The sequence below is a fragment of the Amphibalanus amphitrite genome, unplaced genomic scaffold (assembly GCF_019059575.1).
Source record: "Amphibalanus amphitrite isolate SeventyFive unplaced genomic scaffold, NRLGWU_Aamphi_draft 001395F_arrow, whole genome shotgun sequence".
NCBI lineage: Eukaryota > Metazoa > Arthropoda > Thecostraca > Balanomorpha > Balanidae > Amphibalanus > Amphibalanus amphitrite.
This window is the reverse complement of record NW_024882888.1, coordinates 108,016-126,413: the sequence shown is the minus strand read 5'-3', so window position 1 is coordinate 126,413 and position 18,398 is coordinate 108,016. Positions and strand designations below refer to the sequence as shown.

The 18,398-nt window shown below is 48.3% G+C and overlaps 2 protein-coding genes across 2 annotated transcripts; one reads left to right on the top strand and one right to left on the bottom strand.

The window, feature by feature from the left end:
- The first annotated feature begins 6,274 nt into the window (after window positions 1-6,274).
- LOC122372750 (chitin deacetylase 1-like) lies at window positions 6,275-9,474 on the top strand. The gene is made up of 4 exons (XM_043350290.1): window positions 6,275-6,300; window positions 6,990-7,132; window positions 7,354-8,404; window positions 8,590-9,474. Exons 1-4 carry the CDS (start codon window positions 6,275-6,277, stop codon window positions 8,687-8,689), a joined length of 1,320 nt encoding a protein of 439 aa, XP_043206225.1. The 3' UTR covers window positions 8,690-9,474.
- A 5,546-nt stretch (window positions 9,475-15,020) lies between these two features.
- Window positions 15,021-18,096, bottom strand: LOC122372752 (DNA-binding protein SMUBP-2-like). Its single transcript, XM_043350292.1, has 2 exons — window positions 17,626-18,096; window positions 15,021-17,244 (listed from the first exon to the last, which is right to left on the bottom strand). The coding sequence occupies exons 1-2, from the start codon at window positions 17,761-17,763 to the stop codon at window positions 15,331-15,333; spliced, it is 2,052 nt and encodes a 683-aa protein (XP_043206227.1). The 5' UTR covers window positions 17,764-18,096; the 3' UTR covers window positions 15,021-15,330.
- Between the last annotated feature and the right edge of the window lie 302 nt (window positions 18,097-18,398).

Below are 18,398 nucleotides of genomic sequence, written 5' to 3'. Positions count from 1 at the left end.
TTATAAAAAAATCAATTTTTTGATTTTTTTGGGGTCAAAAACCAAAACTTTTGAAAATCCGAGATAGCAGTTTTGTAGCGCCGCCTTTTGTCTACTAGACCATATAAAGAACTTTGAAATTGCTTGATAACTGTAGATTTGGTGAGCGTTTCAAGATTGCATGTTTTTTTGCTCATTTTTGCTCGAACATGACCTCAGTTTGACCTTAATAACTCCTGACCTAAGGTGACCTAAGACTTGAAATTTGGTGTGAAGGTGTCAAATTGATGCCCGGGAAGGTACTGAAAATTTGGCGGCGCTGCGCGCCGCCGTTTTCTTGCTATTCAGGAAAAACCACAGGGGGGGGCCAAAATGGCCCCCCCCCCAACGGGGCGAGGGTTATAAATGGGAGAAATGCTTCAACGGTCCAATGTTGTCTGATATCTAAATTCGTTCCAAAACATGAGATACTGTCTTATTATGTTTATTGTACAGCCAGGGGTTAATGAAAAGGGGCCCACGGTCGGCCGTCTATTACTTTCCATGCACTGCCATTGATGATTTGTCAAAAAAGGGTCTTAGTGAGGTCCTGAGTCGGTGCCACGGTCCTATACTCCCATGGCCTCTTATGTGATCGCCAGTGACAGTTTTACTCTCCAACAAGCGCTTACAATACCTGCCAAATTATACGACAAAAGTAGACGGTCCTATACACTTAAATAGCATAGACGGTCCTAAACAGCATGCAGAGTCGATTTGTTAGCGATGTGGATGAGACGATACATCTGCGTTTTGTATTTATTGTTGATCGACAACCTCCCCTATTTTATAAAAAAAAAATATTGATTTCAAAATTAGCATTTATGTCCATTGTTTAAACGTTATGAAGCCTTGTAATTGAATAATAAAGTAGATGCGTGCACATTGTCCCGTTAGGTGCAGTTAAATGCATTTCAATACAAACACAGAAATGTGAAGCATAGAACTTTGTTTAATCATTCCTATCTTTCAACCTTCAACAGTCCTATTGTTTTTCTTCTTCCATAAAGTATATGCTCGGAAGAGCCTGCATTGTATGCATATAACCATAAACATGTAACCATAAAGATGCTATAACAAACTGATCTGCGAGTCAGGAAAGCCAGTGAAGCGCGGCGTTTCGCGCCGACGCTGGAGTAACGCCCTCGGCGAGATAGCAGTCTAAGGAGCGGCTGGCACGGCACTGCGGAGCGGAAAATTGCGCCCCGCCCGCGCTCACCTACAGTGCCGCCACAATGGACGATTCCCAGCAAAGAGTGAAAGTATGACCGGGGCGGGCACGGTACCCCGCCAGCGCCCGGCCCCCGTCCGACCCGGCGCTGCAGTCTCCCGTGCTACTTTCTTATGCACTATTGATGTCCCCGGCTGAGCCCAGGCGGGGGCGCGCTGCCAATGAGAGGGGAGCAGCCGCCCTGCCGCGCAGATCAGCCGGACATTCACGGTACACGAGTCACGTGACCGTGTGCACGGGCCGGTGTGCACGGCGCTGTGCAAGGTGTGCAGCTGTTTGTGTCAGCTGCACCGAACTGAGACAGGCTGTTGCTTGGTCTTGTTTGCAATTTTTGACTAGTTATTGTCCGCGTGGCGGCCATTTAAGCCATCTGGGGCTGTGTTACGGCCCCATTTTTAATTATTTCTGCAAATGACAAATCATTGTTCAAGGCAAAGTCCTGCAAGCATTATCTGCAGCAAAGTTTGTCGGTGTTTTAAATCCCAATAGAGACCACAGTGGTCAGACTGCACTTGTAATTCGGTCAGATGCAGGTGATGAAACTCGGACATCCAAGGCAGACGACAGGTCTGCCCTGATCGTCCAAACCGCTAACCACCGTTCCAAAGTGCAGAGATGAGATGACATTGGATTGGAGTAGCGGTTCACTGTTAGGTGCTGAAAAGGAGTGGCACCCCGAGGGGATCGATGGATCACTCCCACTGTCTGAAGGGTCGACTGGGGGGGGGGGGGGAGCGACTGCGTCACAAAGGCCGAAGGTGATGTAGGAATTGCGCAGCGTGTTAATGCTGGGCGTGGCACCCGTCTGTGTGTACCAGCATGGCCTTGGCCGGTGCTGCTTACGTAACACTGAACGGGAAGGTTCTGAGATGAACCTGAAACAGGAAATGATAAGCGAGGGGCATATTATATTCATGCTCATCTCCTACTGTAAACTATTGATGTCAGTTGGGGGAGGTTTGGTCAATGGTTGTCATTTTTAGCACATGCCATTTTTGGCAACCATGTGCTAAAAATGACAACGCTATCAGCTATTTTTAGCAACGATGAAGCCGATTTCACTCCTCAGCGAGGAAATCACGATTTTGGAAATACAAGCACTGATTTTGGAAAAGAAGTGCTGCCACCTGGTGCAAGAAGAAGAAACCAGCTTTAATATGGCCGTTGTTTGTATGGTAGTCCAACGTTGAAGTATACCCTTTTTTGTGGCCCGAAGTTGGAACTTTAAATTGAAGCATCCGAAAATGATCGATATTGATCGAAATCATGATGTTGATGAAAAAAATAATATGTTAAGTTGAGAGAGGAGGCCATTTTATCCAGATGCGGTGGTTTACTTCTTGAAATTATTTTTGCTTACGACGACTGCCATGTAATGAGGGATAATTAGCAGCCGTCATTAGCAAAATAATTTCAAGAAGTAATACTGCATCTGGATAAAATGGCCTCCTCTCTCAACTTAAAATATTATTTTTTTCATCAACATCATGTTTTCGATCAATATCGATCATTTTCGGATGCTTCAATTTTAAGTTCCAACTTCAGGCCACAAAACAAACTACCATACAAATAACAGGCATATTAAAGCTGGATTCTTCGTCTTGCACCAGGTGGCAGCACTTCTTTTCCAAAATCAGTGTTTATCTTTCCAAATCTTCATTTCCTCGCTGAGGAGTGAAATCGGCCTCATCGTTGTCAAAAATAGCAGAATCGTTGTCATTTTTAGCACGTGTGACAAAAATAGCACGTGCTAAAAATGACAACGATTGACCAAACCTCCCCCGACTGATGTTCACAAGCTAAGGCCCTTTCAAAGGCCACTTGATTTTAATGTGAACACTCCATTGATACGTACCGAACCTTTGTCGTAGTGAATTGGTCGATAGCATTTGAAAATTGTTTGTGAGATAAACGAGTATGTGACAGTTTTCAATCTCAGTTTTCTCTCTTAAGCCAGCTTTATTCTCAACCCATCCCCATTAGATCAAAATTGATAACGAGAAGAAAGCACTGACAGGTGAAAATGCCGTTGCCGGAAGTTTCATTAATTAATAGTGGCCGTGCCCAGTTGGATTGCAGGGCCGGACAAGGGATGGCGCCGGTGACGGCCAGCGCTGGCGGCTCGCCAGACGACTAGAGACATCCCCAGCCTATTTACATTCAATTTCACCCAACCTGTCTCCGACCGGCGCTTGTGAAAGACGTTCGGCCCGTTGCAAAACCAGGAGTGCCGCGGCGAGCGGCACTGGCGCCACACCGCCCCTCGTGGCGTAACCGAGCCGGCCGACACTGCGGCGCGACCGGGCCCGACCTGCCCCGCCAGCGGCGACCACCTCCCGGCCGCCAAAGTCAAGGACGCGCCGCTCGGGCCTTGAAAGGGCACTTTCTTCGCGGCGGTGACCAGCGCGGCCGGGCGTGCCGGCCTCGGTGGGTAGCTGGCTGCCCCGCCGGCGGCGCCGAGACGGGCCTTGATCAGGGGCGAGAGAGAGAGGAGTGAGACAGACGCCGACAGACAAGGCCGCTCGGTCGAGCCAACGGAGCCGGCCGGTCGAATCGGGTGGGATACAGCGCTGGCGTCCAGGAATAGGCCGGCCAGAGGAAATTACAAAGGTGTGGGAAGTCAGTCTTACGGATTTTCCAAAACAGCTCGCATGACGGACAAAGCGTTGAACTAGCACGACAGGCGATATCTTTATCTCATCATGAGATCATAATCCGCACAGGGTTCATGGAATACTTCTGCGTATGCTGCGCAGTTTGTAGACACTGTCGCTTCATGATGTCACCCGCCGAGATAAAGCTGACAAATGGACGGTCTCGTTTTCAGCCGATGCTTCCAGCGTTCGGGAGAGGCGACAGGCCCTACGGAAGAAGGACAGCGCCAAGCTAGAGGAACTGTGCCGGGACCGCGGAGATGAGTACTTCCGTCTAGAGGATGAGAACGACTGCAAGGTCGTTTACAGGTCAGTAACATCAAAGGAAGTTTGCTCTGAACTGCTTCCGTATTATCTCTTCCTTTATGCTGTGATAAATCTTCTTGTTGCGTTCTATCTTTATCTGAAATGTCATATTTATCAATATCACGTTTATCCTGCAAACTGGCATGCAAAACTTTTCTAAATCTTCTGGCCTCTTTCTACTTGTTTGTCATGCTCTCTTCCTCTGCTCCTGATGCATTGTTCCTTCTTTGTGATGCTTTTTTATTCTTCAGCATTTGTCTGTTTTCAGCCATTTGAGCTTTCCAGAAAATCAGCTAAACTAACCAGCTTCAGTTTCTCTCGACTAGCTTCTGTATTTATTCTTGCTCTTTATAGCCATACCTTCTAGCATTCCAGCCTTCTCCTTCGTATCTTTTTGTCTATCGCAGTGATATTTATTTGTTTTGTAACAATGATTTCATGATGTGTTTACGAACAGCAGTCTTGCACAAAAAGATTACCCTCCCCCCTCCTCCCCGGGTGTTCTCGAAGTTTGCCGTTAAGCTAATATTAGTGACGTCATGCCCCAGTGACGTAGCACCGGGCTATTTTCAGCGGGTCAGAATTACCGTTGTACTCGGCACAGTCTGATCCATCCCCAGACACTGGCTCACCTTGACTTGTCAGTGGGATGTGCCAGTCACGCTTCTCGAAGTTTCTTGAGCAGGATAAGGCTCACGCTGCATTTGTAGCAAGCAATGCGGTCAGGCTTATCGCGATAATAATAATCAGATGGATACATCCAGAAAAATCCATGGCTATGTAATGCTCATTGATCTTAGTTGTTCCTGAGCTGCAATTGGTACCGATGGTCTGATTCCATTTGTTTAAGATACCCGTCAATTATTTTTTCTCCTTAGGTAGTGCATGATAAATGGGGACAAATTGGTGTCCCTATTAGAGTGTGTGAGCCAGCATTGTGCTCTCTTTCTGATCCCATTGATATTGCATGTAGCAGGTCGGCGTTATACATATGTCATTGCCTTGAGCACGTTCAATTTTCACCACCCTTCTACTAATTGCTCTTCTGCCCGCTACTAATAAATGTCACACATGCAAGTAACGGTAAGTTCTCTGCCAACGAAATTCATTCAAAAAGAATCTAAAGCTACGTTTTTTTTGCTTGTTTCGATTCGATAAGCATTTGATAACAAACATTCCCATTCAATGAAGCTAATTCGTTCTTGCAAGATCATGTGTGACAGACGATGATAAACCATTCAGAACTCACTCCACTGTTCATCTCATTTAACCAATATACACTCAATTTAGTTGTTTCTCTTCTATCCTAATAAAGTAGAATGTCAAATTGGATAATTCAGCACCAAAAAGGTGGATTTTATAGCTCGGCATCATGCATGATTCGCGTATGACTTTCCAGGTGCGACAGGGGCAGGGATGCCACGCGGTTGGCCAGGGTCAAATGCCCCCCGAGCCTTTCATTCGATATCGTTCGGCAAACGTGCGATTGGAGTTACAAGGTTAAGAACTGTGATATCAAACAAAGTGAGTAACTGTCACCGCGATTGTTGCTGGGCGGGACGGTGGCGGCGGCTCTCAGTGGCAGCAGGCACTATACGGAGGGCGCGGGACGCTCTTGGCGTGACCCCTCCGTCAGGGCGGCTGTCACCGTCGAGCCGTCGCCACCGACCCGGCCTGACTGCTGTTGTCGTCTGCTGTAACCTGTGTCCATTTGTAGGTGCACGCGTGGTGGTCTTAAGCGGATCCAATGTCCCGATGGTTTGGCTTTTGATATCCGTCAGCAGACTTGTCTCTGGAAGAGGCACGTCAAGAACTGCGATTTGCTGTCAAGTAAGTCTCTCTCTGTCTCGGTGAAAGTGTCCGGCGGTGGAGGGGTGCACTACATTGGAGTCGTGTGTGTGCGCTCTCTCGCGGCTGGTGACGGCTCAGGAGACACACACGATGACCACAGATCGGAGCAGGCACCCCGGCAGACTAGGGCGGCGGCGGCGGCGGCGATGGACGGCGCAGCTTGGTTTGTGTGTCCCCGGTTGTTGGTTTTCAGGTTCAACAGGCACTTGGACTGATGCTGGACAAGGCTTCGGTGGAGCAGTGAGAGTTAGAGATGGCGTCATGCATATAGGCGAATCGTGCTAGACTCATAGTGTCCCTAAATGGCTGAAACGCTTCCATATAATTCTTTACACTGACTAAAAAGAATCATTGACAGAATGTGTCACACTGGTGTTCGTGTAGCTGTATGTATTCTAAATACTGGGCAACATACATGTTTAGTGGTGGCTTTTGGAAGTGGATATACGTAGTCGTCGTTGTGTCGGCGTAATCCGTTCTTTTTTCAGGCGATCGGATGTATCATTTGTGTTGGAGTGGCATGAGGTGATGGTGTAGTTTCAATGTCGTTTCCGATATCGTCACGACCCGGTGTCGCACCATCGGAGCTGCGTCTGACCCTTAGTTCCAATTTCATCGCGCAACAGTCACTGTTTTGTGTTGTGCAAGTGCATAAGTTTCGGCTTATTTGTTGTATAATGCATTCAAAAACAGCTCACCATAATAGAAAATACCGCTTCACTGTCATACATAGTTATTTTATACTTAAAGCATTTTGATATTCCATATCTCACGAGTCATTCAATTTGTGGTTATCATAATGTTCTGTCATTTTCCATGAAACATAGACATCGACATACTATCTAGTATCTACTCTTACACACAAGATGTAGCGTTACACGTGTTCCACTGTGCGTCGTCTGACCTCTGACCGGCGCACCTGCGAGGAGCGGAAGGTGCTGCCCTGCTGAAGACCGACGAGCGCTCTGCCCCGTTGACCAGCTGGCCTGCGGCAGCGGAGACTGCATCGATTCCTTCCTGTTCTGCGATGGACAGCCCGACTGTGCCGACAAGTCCGACGAGAACGCCTGCGGTGAGTGGTGGACCATGAAAACCATTTCAGGACCAGAGAGGACAGTGTGGGAGAAGAGCTACTGGAGATAGTTCACCAGTTTATTGATAACGCATTCAAGTCGATATACAAGACGTGTTGTGATGATTCAGCTGTGCTGTTGGCAGTCCATTGCTTGTCGAATCTCGACGTCGTGACATCACCACTGCACTGTCTGACTCTTCATTTCCTTTCACCCTCAGAGGTCGGCGTCGACCCGAACGGCTCGTTCCTGTGCGACACGTCGCAGTGTCTGCTTCCTTCCTGCTTCTGCTCCTCGGATGGCACCCAGATTCCGGAGAACCTGGAGCCGGCGCAGACGCCGCAGATGATCACCATGACCTTCACCGGCGCCGTCAACGTCGACAACATCAACCTCTACCAGGAGATCTTCCGCGACGAGCGCCAGAACCCCAACGGCTGCACGGCCAAGGGCACCTTCTTCGTCTCGCACAAGTACACCAACTACTCGGCCGTCCAGGAGCTGCACCGCAAGGGTCACGAGATCGGTGTCTTCTCGATCACCACCAACGACGACCCGTCCTACTGGTCTGACGGCAGCTACGAGATCTGGCGCGACGAGATGGCCGGCGCTCGTGACATCATCGAGAACTTTGCCAACATCACCGACGGCACCGTCGCCGGAGTGCGTGCTCCCCAGCTGCGTGTGGGAGGCAACAACCAGTTCGCCATGATGATCGACCAGCAGTTCGTGTACGACTCGTCCATCACCGCTCCGTACGGCCGTGTGCCCATCTGGCCGTACACCCTCGACTACCAGATGCCGCACAAGTGTCTGGGCACCTCGCAGAACTGCCCGTCGCAGTCGCACCCCGTCTGGGAGATGGTCATCAACGAGCTGGACCTGCGCGAAAACCCCGAGACCGAGGAGCGTCTGCCCGGCTGCCACCTGCTGTCCTCGTGCGCCAGCATCAACAACCCCGAGCAGTTCGCCAAGATCCTGCGCAACAACTTCGAGCACCACTACAGCACCAACCGTGCGCCGTTCGGCCTCCACCTGACCGCTGACTGGCTGCAGAACAACAAGGGATTCATCAACGAGCTCATCAAGTTCATCGACGAGATGCAGGCCAAGAACGACGTGTACTTCGTCACCGAGTCCCAGGTCATCAGCTGGATGCAGGCGCCCAAGGAGACCAACGCCATCCGTGACTTCGATGACTGGAAGCTCAAGTGTGAGGTCAAGGGCCTGCCGGAGTGCTCCATTCCCAACGCCTGTCTGCTGACCACCAGGTGAGAAATACGTTTGTACTCGTTAGCTCCCTTTTCACCATTGCAAGTGCAATATCGAGTTTGATTTGAAAAATATCGTGGTGTTGCAATTCAGGAATAGAAAGATGAACCTTATGTGCTATGCCGTCATGTTCCCTCTCTTTTCGTTGTCGCTGCGTCTAACTTTGGCTTGGCTCTGTTCTCAGGGAGCTGCCTGGAGACAACTTCTATCTCAACACCTGCATGGAGTGCCCCAAGAACTACCCCTGGATCAAGGATTACACGGGCAACGGATTCGCTCTCTAAGCGCATCGCAGTCCTGTCCTGCGTGCACTGGTTGAGAGCTGAGCGAAACCAGGTTTAACCTGACTTCACGAAGTACAATGTGATTTCCTGCATGCCGCCAAGACGTGCTGCGTGGGGAGGTTTTTCATCTGTGATGGAAACACGTCAGGCTCATGCTGTGCTACGCACCATTTACTGCTAGAGCCTCTTATTTTCGAGGAACACCTGTCGCAGCACACGTTATATGCCATCGGTGTAAGGTTTGAGTCCAGTAAGAGTCAGCTGAACGCCTGGTGTCCTCCAGTGGTTTGTTTCGATATGTCCTTTGCCCCCTCGCCATATGTTCGCGGTCAATCATTTCCCGTATCCTCCAAAAGTTTCGCTAATCCTTGACGTTGACAATTGATTCGTAGCTTTCCAGTCTCTATCGCAGTGTTCTGAAGCCATGGAGACAGCGAAGAGCCACCCAGCTCAATGCAACCCCTTGCAAAACGCTGTCTAGTCATGACAATCGGTGCGAATGATGCGGTGCTGGCAAAATTGTTATGTAACACGCAGTTACATGTAAAGAGAAGCTAAACGATATTGAATTACCAGATGACCACTGAAGAGAGCAATATTACATACCTGTAAACCACAGCTGTGGTTTCAAAATGCTATTGTTGGAGGCACTCCTATTTGTATGCTGATGCGATCTTGACCTGGCTTCCGTCACCACATATTTGGGGCGCTTGCTCAGCTCCCTTCCCCATGTTATCGTTGCCACTTGTGCACGAGTGTTTAATAAATACGTGAAAGGGAACAAACCACTGTTTTTTTCTCGAGTTAATGACTGCCAACCGAACAAACTGCGGGACTGTATTTCGTACACAATTGCAATGCTCTCCGAATGATTTCCACAATTACATGATTGTGTACGATTAAATTGGAACCTTTCATATTGTTACGCACGAACCTGTTATGCTGAAGGCACCAGATTTGAATAGTAAACGCCACATGATGAGAATTCTACACGGAGAGGAAGATCACATTTTGTACCCTGTTACCTCAGTCACCAGAAGCACGTCATTTCATTAATAAAGTTTTCACCACACATCGATCAAAAAGTCACATCTGCCGATTCAAAGTAGACGAGAGCAATCCAACAAGTCATGGCAAGAGAACGGACAGTTTTGTAGGAGTGTTAGCATGTAGTGGTAGCATGATAGGAAGATTATTCTCAGAATAGATTGCAGTACTAGGAATGCAACAAAAGAGGAGTGCCATCAATGCTGTATGACTCAGATACCGCCTGAGTCATACAATGATATCAATTCCACCGTAGCAATGCGATATAGCTGTTTCTAAACTCGACTGTAAATTGCAAGTAAAGAGAATACAGCAGTGAGCTTAGTCCGTTGGTTACTCCTTGACCCGATAAATCGTTTTCAAACAAAACACATCATTTGTTCCATGTATCACGATACCTTCTAACCTTTTCGAATACAATTGATCCCAAATAAAATCCAAGTTCACAATGCTTTTTTGCAGTGTCAAGTCACTACGGGCACTTAATGTTCGTCCTGAATTGGCTTTAAAAAAGACAGTCGGGAAAAGGAGTTTTTTTAGCAATCCAGCCTGAATGGCTGAATGGCTGACTAGTGGTCGCAGGTCCCGGCATGCCCGCTAAGCGGAGCTTGTTATGTAAGTACCATTTACGCCACACCATCCAGCCACATCGCCAGTATGATATTGGCCCGAACGTTTAACGTATGGACTTACATCTCACAAAGATGAAGGCACGGTCCACCTGGTTGTCGTAGCCCTCCCACGCCAGTTGCCTGCTGTTATAAATAAAAGCGCGGGTCAAGGTGTGCAATGTGCATGCTTCCCGGCTTCTAACTCATTGCAGCTGAGTCAACAGACACTCGCCGGACCTATCGGTTTTCACGTTTTCACGAAGGGTCCACGTCAAAACAGCTAGTAACTATTGAGCTAGTGACTTTTGAGCTAGTACAAAAGAGCTAGTGCTTCAAAACAGCTAGTGACAAAACAGCTAGCGCTAAAATAGCTAGTAATGCAAAATAGCTAGTGCATCAAATCAGCTATGACAAAACAGCTAGCGTCAATATAGCTGGTAGAACAAAATAGCTAGTGCTTCATTATAGCTAGTGACAAAATCGCCAGTGTCGAAATAACTAATTAAGCAAAATAGCTGATTCGTACAAAGTACGAGCAGCTATTATACATTTTTCCTGATAAGTCCTTAGATTATTTCCCGACGACGAGTCCCGACGGGTAGAAGGAACAGAAGAGCACCGTTGTTTGACAAAATTATTTGGAATGCTAGAAGGACAGAGGACGGGATCCCTAGGACAAACAACAAATTAGAAGTGTACCGACATCCAAAAAGAACAAAGTATTTATTTAAGCATCTGATCTTGTGAAATTCAAAAGTGGCCAGGATGTTCAAAAACAAAAGAAAACATATACCTACCTAGAGCCATGAATGTCAGATTAGTCACTCTACTGAGACGCTACAGGGAAGGCATCATTAGCAAACATAATTCATTCGGAGAGTGGGTTTCAACATCACTTTGAATGTTTGATATGCCTTATCGCGGAAATACATATTTACAGTCATAGATATCTTGCATTTTCGAAGCGAAGTGAATGGGTAGGGAACAAGGTCCAACGAACTAGCTATTTTGACGATAGCTATTTCATCACCAGCTGTTTTGGGGCACTAGCCATTTTGCTTCACTAGCTACTTTGACGCTAGCTGTTTTGTCACTAGCTGTTTTTAAGCACTAGCTATTTTGATGCTAGCTGTTTTGTCACTAGCTGTATTGAGGCACTAGCTGTTTTGTCACTAGCTGTTTTAAGGCACTAGCTGTTTTGCACTAGCTCAAAAGTCACTAACTCAAATGTCACTAGCTATTCTGACTTGCACCCTTCACGAACGGGGTGGGATGTAGATTGTGGCATCACTCCCCTTGGCGTTTCGACCTTTATTCATTTTAGCTAGAGTTTCTTCGTAACAAAGTGTGTGATGGCGATCTAACAGATTCAGGTCAAGCGGTGAACTGTGAGGTCAAGTTAAATTATCTAAGGTAAGGGTTCTTTCTTGTAGAATTTTCATGCAAAACGTGTCCGCAGAGGCGCTATTTTGGCATCATATCGGCGAAGTCAAATGATTTTTTTTTTTTTGTTAGGAAAAGTTAATGAAGAGTCTAAGACCTCATGTCAAGTTCCGCGGGTAAGGCCGCCCAGATCGCGACTAGCCGGTCAAAAGAGGCCATATCCCACATGTCGTTCGATTTTAAAAGTCATCTTTAGTACGTTGATGGCTTTCTCGACTCGGTGCTCAGCTTGCTCGAGATTAAATGACGAAAAGCTTCGATCACCCCAAGCGACCTTAGAGAAGTCATATATGACGTCACTAAGGTGTACATTGTCAGAATCATAGCACATCTACCCAGCACCCAGCCCAGTCAATTCGACATGTTTATTGACAGAAATGTGATGGTGGTATAATTCACTATCATAGCTGCAGCATGACAAATAGAGTTGAAGAAAACGACGTTTTTAAGTATCGGCCACTTCTTGATCTTCTTGATCAATACTTCTTGATCAATTTTGGCCAAATGAAAAATATATAAAACAGACACCAGCTGCTCTTTTTGTCTTTTCCACCTTTCAGCTCAGCTTACGGGCGAAGGCGTCTGACGTTATCCGCTTCACCATCATTAATCGCGAAATTTGACCTTCGAATGCCTTCAGACTTCAGCGGCCTCGTTGTACTGACCTGAGTAAAAATGGCTAGGACGCTTTCGAAAGTAGCTACTCTAGCGTCATGAAGTTTTTCTTTGCATACCATTCGTATACCTTTTGATATATTCGTTGTAGCCATTGTTGCATCCTTTCAATTGGATGAAGCCCCTTTTCGGAAGTGATAGGTATCAATGCCAAGGCATGATAATTGTTACGTGAAGGCGTTTATGTAATTGAGAAATATGATAAATATTGGTAGATAGCGCTGAAAACCGGAAAATAGTCCATTACTTTAACCCAACCACCGCAGCCCGGGGGGGCGTTTTTCGCCCCCCTTGTCTAACTCCGTAAATAAGGGAGCTACGGAAACAAAAGCGGTACCAAACGAAAGGTCCTTACCAGACAATTTTAAAGCACCTAAAATTTTTGACCTCAGGTCAATTTTCAAGGTCAGAGGTCAAGGTCAAAGGCAAAAACCGGCACATGTGTAGTGATCTCAAAGTAAGCCTTTTAGAGGACGGCAGGCTGCATCAAACCGGCAAAATTGGATGTCAAACGAAAGAAGAGAATCTGAGAATTCCGAAAATGTGTCTAAAATTAAAGGTCAAGGTCAAGGTCACGCTCAAATTTGACCTCAAACTTGACACTTTTTCGCACATCTTGCGTGCTAACTTCCAAGATGTTTTGAAATGGTTTGAGGCTTATCAGTTCCCTATTTGTGGTTCATCTTACGATACAAGGCTGCTCAAAGGTCAAGGTCACAGAAGGGTATCCCTGCTAGAGGCTATTTCACTGATTCAAGCTAGTAATAATAAATAAGACAATTTTGCCGTCCAGAAGCTCTAAATGAAGGCTTAGAGGAAAATAGATGCCAGATTCGTGATCAGCGGGTACAAATCCATCATAAATGACCTCTCATGTGTCAAGGTCAACCAGAGGTCATTCGAGGTCACATGAGGTCAACATAAAACTTGACTTTTTCCGAACGAAATATATATCATTCGACGCGGCTTGACAAGGCGAATGCGATGGTACCATTGCCGTAGCTCTAGGACCTTTTTTGTCGAAGTTATTTGCGAAAAACTAAAATCACATTTCGGGGTCGTTGACCTGACCTCTGACCTCAGGTCATCCAAAACTATTTTTCTATTTTTCTCTAGGTCAAACGCTACACAGCCGTGCTCGTAATTTGTCTTTATCTCTAAAACTCTATTTTTAGCAGCTATTTGAAGTTTGCGCCTGTGACGCCGAAGTTTGCCGTGCAGGGGTCTAGAAAAATGGACCTTGTGACGTCATCAATGGGGCTAGGTCCAAATTTTTTACTTCAGAAGATGTCAAATTGATGGGAGAAAAGGTACTGAAAGTTTCGCTTTCCTATCCCTAAGCGTTCGGGAGCTATCGCAAATATTCGCCAGGGGGGGGCGAAAAACGCCCCCCCCCGGGCCCGCGAGGGCTAAAGAATGTAGTACAAACATCAACCTGCCTAACAAAACAGCTTTTGACATTATTTCTATGAGCAGTTGTAGACGCACCATCCTACGGTGATATAACTTACAGACTCATACCCAAGCTGGCCAGTGTGTGATGACATGACCTCAACCATCGTCAGGCGACGTTTCCTGAGAGGCCCCGTGAGGTTGTCTCGTGGATAAGTCGGGTTCCGCCTCCTACAGCGCTGGTCCAGCCCGGGCCGAGCCTCTAGTCAGCTGCCGGGCCGGTGAACGACCGGGCGCGCGGAGGAAAGTCGCCACGTAGGCTGTCCCAGCTGCATTCCTGGGCCGACATCCCCCATATCCCCTTGCTAAGTCACTTTTCATGGGCCTCTCGCCGCCCACTCAGCTATCTGGCTGTGACGCTATCCCTGCTCTCAATACTGGCACGGATCCAACCGGAATCAGGTCGGGTGAAATAAACAAGGCTTGCCGCTTATTTAGTTATCAGCTGCGGACAAATCAGAGGGATCTTCACAACAGGAATCTGGACGATGCTCTCTCGTAATTCTAAACTTGGATTGTTTGTTGTTTAGCTACGTCACATGTCCAGTCAACGGTTATATGCTCGAGGTTGGTGGGGACCTCTCAGAAGGAATGCTGAAGCTCGTGGGAGGTACCCACTGCCATCCACTTTCGAATTTCTCCGTCAGGCTTGTTATGTAAGCGGTGGCATTGATATGGTGATAGCTGGGCGCCCTACCAGGGTCAAGGGTCATCCAGTCACGGGTATCACACTCCCAAGCTCCGGCGGTTCACAGCTGGGGCCGCATGCCACCGGCTGACGCGTGGTATGCGATCATACGGCATGGCCTGCGCTGCTGTCACATGGCGTCAACTGACACATGGATCGGAATGCCGGCATTGCATTGCTAAGTGTGGTTGCATGCCACTCGAAAGACCAAAAGTCTAGGCGACTCATGGAACTATTAGGTATATGAGTACAGCGTAAAATTCTGTCTACACCTGTAGAAGGAAGAGTGGTTAGATCACACCACCTCACTAGACTAAGAAGACGTTGGCCTATAGAGTTGCTTAGAGTTTCCGTGGTAAGCATTGTGTGATGCATCCATGATAATTGAGTTTCCAATGGCGTGGGCACAAACACATTTTGTTTGCACAGGGTAGAACTATTTATTCCATATGTTTTTTGCTCATTCATTGTTATAAATGTTCAGCATTCAGGTTCATTAAAATGTTCAAATAATAATTCAAATAATTAAAATTATTTATCCAGTCACGAAAATCAACCTCAATGGGCACTTACCTGGCGCTCCTATAATCATAAATTCAACATTACCTATGGTTGGATATACTAAATAACGATACTGATATAAATGCATATAAACATTGACCATTCACCATCAAACTATCACTTTTCCTCCTCCGTAGCTCCGGGATGTTTTGTACCGGCGAATCCTAGAGGCCTTTTCGAAACATCTTGAGCGCCTCGGGGCTCAGTTGGGCCTCGTATGCGCGTGCAGAGCGCACCTCACCCTTCTCACGCATGTGCTGAAGCAGTGAGGCGAGCTCCACGCCTGCAGACGCCGTGTTTGAGTCGCAGATGATGCAGAGTTGGCGACGCGCGCGCGTCACCGCTACGTTGACGAGGTCACTCTTTCCGATGAAGCCGATGTCGCGTCGTTTGTTGGAGCGCACCAGCGACAGCAGGACGGCCTCCTTCTCGCGTCCCTGAAAGCCTCCGACGGTGTTCACCTCCACGTTGGGGAGCTGGCGGCGCTGCAGCGCAGTGCGCACGACCGCCGTCTGCGCGTTGTACGGCGTCACGACGGCCATGTCGGTCTGCTGGAGTCCGGCAGCGGCCAGCGCGGCGGCGTGCGCAGCCACCAGGTCGGCCTCGCCGACGTTTGACCGGGAGCGGGTCTCGTCGGGCGGAGACTCGGTGAGCTGGCAGCCGGCCGTGTCGATCAGCAGCAGAATGGAACCGGTGTCGGCCGTGTCTGAGACTCCCTCCAGCTCGCAGAGCCGGTGTCGCGCCACGCTGGGGTCGGGCTGCAGGAGACCACCGTAGTGTCGCTCGGCTGACCACCCCTGGATCAGACCGTGCATTCGGTACTGGACTTCGAGCTGGCGCGTCGCCGCAGCACCGTGCAGGTTCATCTGGCGCTCCATGAGCGAGATCGAAAGGCCCTCCTTCTCCCCGGATCGGGTTTTTACCACGGGGGACAGCTGCTTCGGATCCCCAAACAGGAGCAGCTTCTTGGCCCGCGGGATCGCCAGCCAGCATTCCGCTTCCAGCGCCTGTGAGGCTTCATCGATAACCAGCAGGTCGAACATGCCGCCCTTCTCGGTCAGATTCAGCGGACCTTTGGCGTTGGCGATCGCCAGCGTGCAAAGCACCACCTGGGCCTCTTCGATTACCTTCCGCTTCAGTTCTATTTCACCCGGCTGCCTCTTCCAGTCCCCTGCAAGGCGACCATCCCAGTCGTCCTGGAGGTAGCGCACCCACTTGTCGATCCAAAAGTCCAGCACATCCTCCTCGATCCTCGCTGGGTGTCCCAGGCGAATCATGTTCTCCAGACCAGCGTTGCCAAGCTTCTGCAGTAGGTTGTCCACGGCAGAATTGGAGGGCGCGCACGCCAGCACGCGCTGGCCCCTCTGCACGTGCTGTAGGACCACCTCCACCGCGGTGGTGGTCTTACCGGTGCCCGCTGGGCCATGGACGATCGCCAGTCGCTGCTGACGCAACGCAAACTCCACCGCTTCCCGCTGGGAAGGATCAAGTTTCGGGTTGAAGCACTTCAGCTTGCCCTTGTCGTCTAAGAGCTGTGGTGGCAGCTGCGTCACTGGCGGTTCAGGCGGGGTCGCGGGACTCGCAAACAAAGCTGCTTGGAGACCGCCCGCAGGCCCGGATGTAAGCAACGAAAGCTGATTCAGGGCAGCGCACATCCACCGATAGGTGCTGTCATCGTAAAACCGGTGAAGATCGACATGTTGGTGCATGACGAGACTGGCGCCCTGGTCCATAATGAGCGTGACTTCAAAGGCGTCCTTGTGACGGACGACTGCAGTTGACCAGCCGTGTCCGACCCACACATTGACCCTTTCTCGTACCTTCGGGAACTTCGCGTCAAGCCTGTGCGGTGACTTGAGCACCCACTCATGAACTCCGTGGACAGTTACGCGTCTTTGTCCGACAAACAATCCGGTTAGCTGATTGGACGGATGTCCTTGCAGTCTCGCCCGGTCCCTTAGTTCAGCTCTGTGCTCCTGTTGAAGCAAATGAGCGTGCCATTTGGCAAACTTCTCACAGCTCAAGGGTTCCTCAGTCGCATGAGCTTTGCCAGTTGCCCCATTTCCGTCAACGGGTGCCTGCAGTGGAAAATATTGAGGCACATAATTAAGATAGTATATCACCGTAGCTAATAATGTGACACTTGTCATGTGTACATACATGTAAGTACGATGGATGCATTGCCTTGTCCTCTTTCTAGCTTTATTTGACTGCTAGGACAGATGGGCACAGGCAGACAGACGCTTCGAAAGACACTCAGTAGAATTGTGTTGGCATTTTGGTCAATTTAAGATCATTTAAAAGTTATCAAAGGTCACCGAAGATCAAGTTTCCAGACTTAGACATTATATAAATCGATAAAAAAAATGTAGAGGCATAAACACTTACGCCACAGAGTGGTTCATTATTACCATAGCAGTTAACGTAGGCTAGGACAATGCAAACTCCACAGGTCTTACCTTTACGCTGGAGGAGATGCCTGGTGTTTTTGAAATTTGTGCGCCATCACCAGCAGCACTCGCGCCTTCTGCCGCTGTGGGTGGCTCCGACGTCACACTGGCGGCCTTCTTAGTCCCCTCGCCCGCCGTGCTCGCCATGACTTTACTCCCCGTTCGCCCGACGCGATGTAAGCTCGCGTTGACCGCCAATCAAGGCAGCCCCATCTGGCCTGCTATGACGTGATGCATTATCGCCCCTTGTCAGCATATCTTATCCACCGGGACTACCCCTGGCACCGTGGCAAGTGGAGGGTGAATAAGAGTCGGTTATCGGCGTAATATGTGGGCTGTTGTCTGACATGGTGCATGATAGCGTTGGATGTTGCTCGTTTTTAAATACGAGCCCCATGGCTCATTGTTGTTTGAGTAAACACTTATCAAAGTAAATAAGGATATGAAGTTGATACTTGATGTCACTTTGGATGTCACGATCTTTGTTAAAGGAAGACTGCCACCTTCAAAAAGTTTTCTCAGATCGGCCTATGATTTATTCCCTGGATAAAACAAAATTTTAGAATTCACCTGACAAAGTATCATCACGTGAATCGCGAAAAAAAAATTATCGATTATCATACAATTATCAATCGGTTAATGTCTAGCGACAATGTTTACACATCACTAGACTTCAAGGTCATAAGATTATTACATTTTATTTGAAAAGTAAGGTATTTTATGATTTACTAATATGTATGATTTCATAAGAAATTGGCCATGTTTAATTTATTTTGCATTTA